A 7,856-nucleotide genomic window follows, 5' to 3' on the forward strand; every position below is an offset into this window, starting at 1 on the left:
CCCTCCTGGGCGTCTTCCCATGAAGTTCCCTGCTTAGGAAGGCTGCCGTAGCGCTGCCACGCTGGGGTGGGCCCTTCTCCCTGAGGCCCTTGAGAGGAGCAGCTAGGTTCCTTCCCTGCCCTAGGCTTCAGTGGTCAGTAGACGGAGCCGTCTGCCTGTCCTGTGCCCCTTGAGCCAAGAATGGTTTCTACATCTTTAAACGGTTAAAAGGGACCCCAAAAACTTACGCTTTGGTAACATGGAAATTACATGAAATTCAGATTTCAGTGTTCAAAACAAAGTTTCATTGGTACACTGCCACACTCTCATGCTAATAGTTGTCTGTGGCTCTTTTACCTCCAGCCACAGCTTGAGCACTGTTCCCTCATTGGCCATCCCAGATCTAGTGTGCTGCTCCCTTTCCAGTCCAGAACCTCTCCCAGGGAGGGGACAGGGAAGAGGAAGGGTGGAGGGGATGGTGCTGGCGCATCTGGGCTACCCAGCGTGGAGGCCACAGGCAGGGCCCCGGGCACCGTCCAAGTCCCCTTTGGCACTGTCTCCTCCCCTCCCCCACCCCAGGCAGAAGCCTCCTGCTGCCCTTTGAAGACCGCGGAGACCTGGAGCCCCTGGAGCTGGTGTGGGCCAAGTGCCGAGGCTACCCCTCCTACCCTGCCTTGGTGAGTGCCCCAGACGCCACCCTCCCGCCTCCCTTGGCGCCTCTGGCCCCTGGCTCACCTCGGGGGCTTCTCCCCGGGGTCCCTCAGCGAGGTGTGGTGGGAGTCAGGGTGCTTTAGCTGCAGAGGGGAGTGGGCTTCACCCTAGTCTGCACAGGGCAAACTGCAGGGGCCAGCGGGAGCGCTTGCAGTAGCTAGATGCCGGCAGACAGAGGGGAGGGTTTCAGGCTTTAATGGCGTTTATTTCCTTATGCATAAAAGCACGTGTGCTCTTTGTAGAGGATTTGACATGCTGCTAATAATGCCCAAACGTTCTATTAAACATCTGCCACGCTCAGGCCTTGAAGTCCTGAGGCAGGTACGGTCACTCCTGTTTTGTAGGGAAGAAAGCACGATCTGTTGCCTGGGGCTGGCCAGCTAATGAGGGGAGGGTTGGAACTTGAGCCCAGAGGGCCACAGCTGCCACTCCAGAGCCCACGTTCTGAGCCGCGGAGACACGAGTCGCCCGCACTCTGTCTCTTCAGGGATAACTTAGCGATTATCCACTCGGCCTTTTTTTTTTTCAGTGTATAAATGTGCATGTTTGAAGCCGTGCTGTTTTTAACCTGCCTTTGACTTAAGAACACTCCACGGATGTGCACTTGTAAGGCCGTTACGCATTTGTCATCGCCCGTGCTCTTAATGAGCGCACTGTTTTCAGATCGGTCTGCGTCCCGCCGCTGAGCCATTCCTGGTGGTCATTCAGACTGTGTGACAGCCTGCCGTCAGTGCTTCCCTGCACATCCTCACGGCTGTCTCCGTGCTTGGTGCCTTCTAGGGGCAGAGTCATATGAAATTTTCATCCAAGGTGTCTGAAAGTTTCACACTCCCACCAGCAATAGCTAAAATTTCCGTTTCTTCCACAGAAGCAGTAGCTTAAAATTTCGTTTTTGCCACCTTGGTTGTTTCTTAAAGATCATTTTCACTTGGGGAGGGAATATCCACCTGGCTCTGGAGGATACCAGTGATTTTAAACCTTTGGAGCATTTCAGAATCATATGGGGGGAATTTCTAAAATAATACATACACTGACTCAACCTCATTCCAGAAATACCAAATTGGAATCTCTGAAGACAGACCGAAGCATGAATATTTTTTAAAAAGCTTCCTGGATGCTGGGTGTGGTGGCGCATGCCCATAATCCCAATATTTTGGGAGGCTGAGACAGGAGGGTCACAGGTTTCAGGACAGCCTCAGCAGGTAGTGAGACTCAGCACCTAAGTGAGACCCTGTGAAAAAATGCCCCTGGGTTCGGTTCCTAATACCATAACTAAATAATAAGAAAGCAAAGCCTCCTGGATGATCTGAGGCCGGGGATGGGAACAGCCTTGTCGTCTCTCAATGGCACACAGAGCTCGAGGTCCCCCGTCCTTTCCTCTTTGTGACTCCTTTGAGCCTGACCCAGCCTCTTGACATCTGGGGAGGGCCGCTAATCTTGTGTGGACAGCTGCGGTGTGTCTCCAGGGGCCATACAAGAGATGCAGGCCGTGCGGTTGGGCAGTGTTTTCTTTATAAACCTCACAGTGCAGAGGAGCCAGTCCCAAAGTTTCTTTTTTAAAAAGGAGATTCAGCCACCGCTCCGACACAAGGCCGTGCTTTTATCTGGTGGCGCTCTCAGTCCTTTTCCTCTACATACCTTAATATGTGTTTGCATGTGTGTGTTTAACTTTTTACAGCCTTTTTCTTTTATGCACATGTGTGTTTTTGGTTTGTCTTCCTAAAGTTATGTGCGCATTCTAGAACTTCAGGGAGCGGCAGCAAAGACCCTGCATCCGGCTGGCTTGAGTGTCTGTGTCCACTCCTGTGCATGGCTCCCGGCTGCCGTCGGAGCCTAGTCGTGTGCCCACCCTTGCTGTGTGGCGCTAAGCTGCATCCACCGGCCTTATCCCGTGGTGCTTTGCCCTGCGCGGTGCTCGGCGAGTGCTTACCAGTCGCCCACTCTCTCAGGCCCCAGCATGCCGTAGTCGAGAGGAGATGTCTCCGAGGCGCCCCGCCTTGCTGGCGTGGAGGAAGCTTGGAAGGGCTTGTGTGGTGGTTCTCACTAAGACCCTTAGCTTGAGTCCCAGGAGCTGCCAGGCTGGGAGATGGGTTCTGACCAAATTGCATGGCAGGCAGGGGGCTTCCTCAGGAGGTGCTTAGCGCTCCCCGCGGCTTATCTGGACACGGGTGTGGGCGCGGGCAGCCACCCAGAGGTAAACAGCGGGAGCTCGCGGGAGCTCATCAGGAGACGAGCCCGCTGGAACAGGGTGCTGGCGTCAAGATCCCACCATCTCTAGAGAAGTCAGCTTCCTCAGTAGGCCCTAGGTCTGGCCCGCACATGGGGAGATCGGCCGCTGCGCTGGGAGTAGGGCTCAGGCCCAGCCCCGGCTTTGGCCAACTGCGTCCTTCCGCGCAGCCTCTTACCTGTCATTAGCAGTGGTCAGACATCCAGCTTCAGCAAGAGCTTGGAACTGTGGCAGCTGTGATGGTGCTCTGGAGACCTGGAGAAGCACCGCCATGTTGGTGTGCCTGGCGTCCTGCCAAGCACCTGCCCAAGGTGGCGCTGCCCTGTGGTGCTTGCCTCCCCAGGGACGAGTCCTCCCGGGACATCAGCTCGGCCCCTTACCCCTAGCTGCACCATGAGCCTCGCTCTGATTCACCTATGGAGGTCTTGGGGCAGAGGCAGGCCCAGGAAGGCTGTGGTTAAAGGGGACGCCCCGAGTGCTGGGCGTGGTGGTACACTCTTGTAGTCCCGCGCTTGGGAGGCAGAAAACAGGAGGATCATGCGGGTTCAAAGCCAGCCGCTGGCTTAAGAGACCCTGTTTCCAAATAAAATTATAAAAATAGGTCTGGGATGTGTAGCCCGGAGGTAGAAGGGTTTCCAGGAACCCCAGTACCACCAAAAAAAGGGGACACCCCTTGTTCTTGTTGGCCAGGCCTCTGGGCATGAGTGCACTGAGGAGGCAGAGTGTACGACAGTGGCCTCCACACTGTCTCCTAGGAGGCAGTTTGCCCATCTACCTGGACGTCAGACACCAGACGAGGGGTCGCCGAGCAGGCCCCTGGTAGCTGAGCAGGCCTTGTGGCTCAGCCGGCCCTGTGCTGGGGCGCCCTCGCCCGGGCCTCCCCCATGAGTGCCCCGTTGCTCTGCTTGCAGATCATCGACCCCAAGATGCCGCGGGAGGGCCTCCTGCACAACGGCGTCCCCATCCCCGTGCCCCCGCTGGATGTCCTGAGGCTGGGCGAGCAGAAGCAGGCCGAGGCTGGAGAGAAGCTCTTCCTTGTCCTCTTCTTTGACAACAAGCGCACCTGGTGAGTCGTGCCCCGTCCGCTGCTGCCAGTGTAGGAGTGTAGGTGCCGAGGCCAACGAGGGGCTGAGAATGGAACCCCTGGAAGCGCCTTCTTTTCTCGGTGGAACCGGGCATTGAACCCAGGGCCTGGCACATGCTAGGCAAGCTCTCTGCCTCTGAGTGACAGCCCCAGGCTTCCCGGGAGGCTCGAGGAGGTGGAGACGCATCTGCAGTCCTGCTGGGGTGAGCCTGGGCCGCGGAAAACAGCCCTGGCCCAGGGAGGAGTCCCGTGTGGCTGGCGGGAAAGCCAACCGTCCAACCCCAGGAGGCGTGTGGCCTGACGGGCCCGCCCGCCACAGCTCGGGAGCGCCCCAGCGCTGCCCCAGCGCCCGCAGCTGAGCCGTCGCCTCCGCGTCCTAGCATGAAGGGATAGAACTGGCCAGTAGAAGAGGAGGCGAGAGCCGTGTGTCCTGCTCACTGTCCTCACGAGACCCTCGACAGCATGCGAGTGTGTTCTCTCTGAAATCCCACTCCCCTCGTGGCCTTTGTGTGTGTGCTAGGTGCTAGGGCCTGAAGCCAGGGCATTCTACTTCCAAGCTACACCCCCAGCCCTATTTTACTTTCAGTTTGAAATGGAATCTTGCTAGATCAATGAGCGTCTCATGCCTCCTGTCTCAGCCTTCCAAATACCGGGATTATGGACATGGACTCACACCTGGCTTTATTTTTATTTTATTTTATTTTATTTTATTTTTTTGGTGGTACTGGGGTCCCTGGAAGCCCTTCTATGTCCGGGCTACACTCCCAGACCTATTTTATATTATTTTTTATTTGGAAACAGGGTCTCTTAAGCCAGCGAGGTTGGCTCCGAACCAGTGAGATCCTCCTGTCTCCACCTCCCAAGCGTGGGGATTACAAGCGTGCGCCACCACGCCCGGCTTAATTTTTTATTTTTGAAATGGGGTAGCTGGGTGTAGTGGCACACGCTTGTAGTCCGGCCTTTGGGAGATGAGACAGGAGGATCGAGGTTCGCAGCCAGCCTCAGCTACTTAGTGAGGCCCTTTGCAACTCAGTGAGACCCTGTTTCAAAATAAAGAATAAAAAAATTGGACTGGGGGTGTAGCTCGGAGGTAGAATGCCCTGGGTTCCATCCCAGTACCAAAAGTTAAAATATGAAATGGGTCTCACTGAGTTGCTAAGACTCTAAGTTGCTGAGGATGGCTTCAAACCTCCCAAGCACTGAGATTACAGGTGTGCACCTCGTACTCAGCACAGTCCATTTTTTAGAGGAAGCTGAGGCTCAGAAAGCCAAGATCCCTTGGCCAGAACTGAAATTCAAGCCAGGATCTGGCTCTGAGGGCCGTGCACAGCGGCCCTTGCACCTGCCCTCTGAGCTTTAAGAGCACCCCAGCACAGGCCAGCTCCTCCCCCCAGGGCAGGCGAGGCTCCGAGCCCGCCAGGGTCACTCGTCCCACCCTGGGATAGCAGCTGGGTCTCTCCTGGCTCCAGGGCCCTGACGGCGCACAAGAGCGGAGGGGGAACCAGGAAAGGACTGTGCCGCCCCAGCCCTGCATGCCCGGGGAACCCTGGAGCGGGTTCCTGACTGCTCGTCCGTTTCAGGCAGTGGCTTCCGAGGGACAAAGTCCTGCCCCTGGGTGTGGAGGACACCGTGGACAAGCTCAAGATGCTGGAGGGCCGCAAGAGCAGCATCCGCAAGTCGGTGCAGGTGGCCTACGACCGCGCCATGGTCCACCTGAGCCGCGTCCGGGGCCCGCACTCCTTTGTCGCCTCCACCTACCTGTGAGGGCCCTGCCGGCCTCGCCTCCATGCACCGGGCACAGAGCATCTACTGCCCAGCCCGACGTGTGGCCGGCGGCGGCCCCTCACAGCGGGCCGGGGGCAAGACCCCGGAGGGGGCGTGCTGTGTGCCAAAAACTCCCCCTACCCCGAGGTCCCTGGGGTGACTTAATTGGAAAACCACTTAGAAGTGGCGTGAGCCGCTGGGCTGTCCCAGGAGGCGAGAGGCCAGCCTCCCTCCCCTGCCCACACCTCGCCATCCCCCTCCCGCCGGCCTGCTCTCCTGGGCTCCCTCGCTCCCTCCCTCGTGCCAAACTGACAGGTACATCAACAGGCCTTTCTTTGCCGTTGGCCCCTTTTCGGCGCTGTCAGTTGGGGTCCTGTACAGCCCAGCGCGGGACCCCAGCTCCGGCGCTCCCACAGCGCTGCGCCCTCTGCCCTGGCCCCGAGCGTGCGGCGGCTGCGAGGCCCGCGCTGTGCCGTGGAGCTGGCCTCGCCCGTCATGGCCTTTCCTCTGCAGCCCCCGCTGGCCCGCGTGTCCAGCGCCCTCTTGAGCTGGCTGCGGCCTTGGCTCTCCGCCATCCCCCCTTTCTCTTCAGCCCCCCACTTTCACCTTCTCAGAAACGGAAGGAAAAACTGTGAACGGGGAATGCTGACTGGCAGCCCAGCACAGCCTCCAGAGGCTTCCTCGGCGACTCTGGGCGTTCTTTTCTCCTTAAGCACCAAAGTCGCGGGCCAGGTTGCAGGCCACTGACCGCCATATTGATTTTTAACTTGACGTTCTTTTTAATTGTTTTGAATTTTTCATAGGGGAGTTTTGGACAAAACAGTCACTGGGGAGATCACTGCCATTTTTACAGTCAACTTTTTAAAAATATAACCGACCACACACCCAACTTCTTACACATGTGGGACACGAGCCAGAGTCTAGAAGGAACCAGCCACATCGCAGCATAAAGGACGGGCTTTAGGATCGTACGGTAGTAAAAATCGACAGCGCGGCCAGGGCGGGACGTGGTGTACATACTTGTAAGATACTCCTCTAAGTTATTCAGGCCCGGACTTCCCATTACCGGAGTCCTCCATCGTGCGGCTGGGAGCCGGCGACACCCTCTCCCCGGGTCAGCTGTGGACTCTGACCTCTGTCTAAACCTGTGTTGTAAGATCTCGGGGCGCTCTCCTCCCCATTTCCATGTCTGTCAGTCTCTCCTAACTCTTCTTAGTCTATTTTTCAGTCTCTGGGTCTCGTTTTTAAAATGCTCTTTTAGAAGGGGAACGGCTCGGCCCGCCGTGGCGTGGGCCTGCGTTTCTGTTGCGTCTGCTGTGAGGCACACGATGCTCTATTTATTGTAGGAAGTGACTTTATTTGCTTTCTAGAATTGTTTATAACAGATGGTATAAGAGAGGTAATAAACAGAGAAAATCTATGCCTGTAAAGAATACAAAAGTTAATTTTACCTACTATAATATGACTGTTGAAAACTATTTTCTCTCTGAGAAATAAATGTTCTAATGGGCTGCGGTCCGTGTGCCGTGTCTGGTGTGATCCGTGGGGGCCTCCACACTGGAGCCTTGGAGGATGGGGTCCTGCCCTGGCTAGGAGGCTTTGGTCGCCTGGGCCTCGGGGAGACGTGGCCCTTGGGACGTCTACCAAGGTGGCTGATTTGAGCTGCAGGCTGCTGTCCCGGCTCGAGACTCTAGGAGCAGCCGGCACAGAAGAGGGTCGTCACAGGAGCAGAGGTTCCAGGTTCACACCTCCGTTCCTCCTGGCTCATTTCATAGAAACAAGGGAACAGCCGCCTGGTCAGAAGCTCAATCAAGGCTGGCGGCGGGGTCCTGGGAGAGCACTCCGGCTTTACCCACTGCTGAGGCTGCACCAAGCCCTGCTCCTGCGAGGCCGGGGGCACCCGAATCCAAACCATACAGTATTTGGGGAATAAAGATGGCCAGATAAGCAGACCTGGTGGGAAGGAAGCAGGGCCACGCAGGTGGATGAAGGAGCTGGAGCAGGGCCTGAGCTCGGAGGGGACTGCGGATCCTGACCCCGGGCGCCGAGAGCCAACAGCCACCTGGCTAGCATCCGGAGAGATGGTAACCT

General features: G+C 57.1%; 1 protein-coding gene across 1 annotated transcript in view; it reads left to right on the plus strand.

Moving 5' to 3' along the window:
- BRPF3 (bromodomain and PHD finger containing 3) overlaps window positions 1–5,765 on the plus strand; it is a gene marked incomplete at both ends in the record, with an annotated part of 28,574 nt that extends 22,809 nt beyond the window's left edge. The window contains 3 exons of the mRNA XM_080710597.1: window positions 559–656; window positions 3,829–3,983; window positions 5,582–5,765. Coding sequence (XP_080566723.1) covers window positions 559–656; window positions 3,829–3,983; window positions 5,582–5,765 — 437 coding nt within the window. The remainder of the gene's footprint in view (window positions 1–558; window positions 657–3,828; window positions 3,984–5,581) is intronic.
- Between the last annotated feature and the right edge of the window lie 2,091 nt (window positions 5,766–7,856).

The sequence above is a fragment of the Muscardinus avellanarius genome (genome assembly GCF_963383645.1).
Source record: "Muscardinus avellanarius genome assembly, chromosome: 14".
In the NCBI taxonomy this organism is placed as follows: Eukaryota; Metazoa; Chordata; class Mammalia; order Rodentia; family Gliridae; genus Muscardinus; species Muscardinus avellanarius.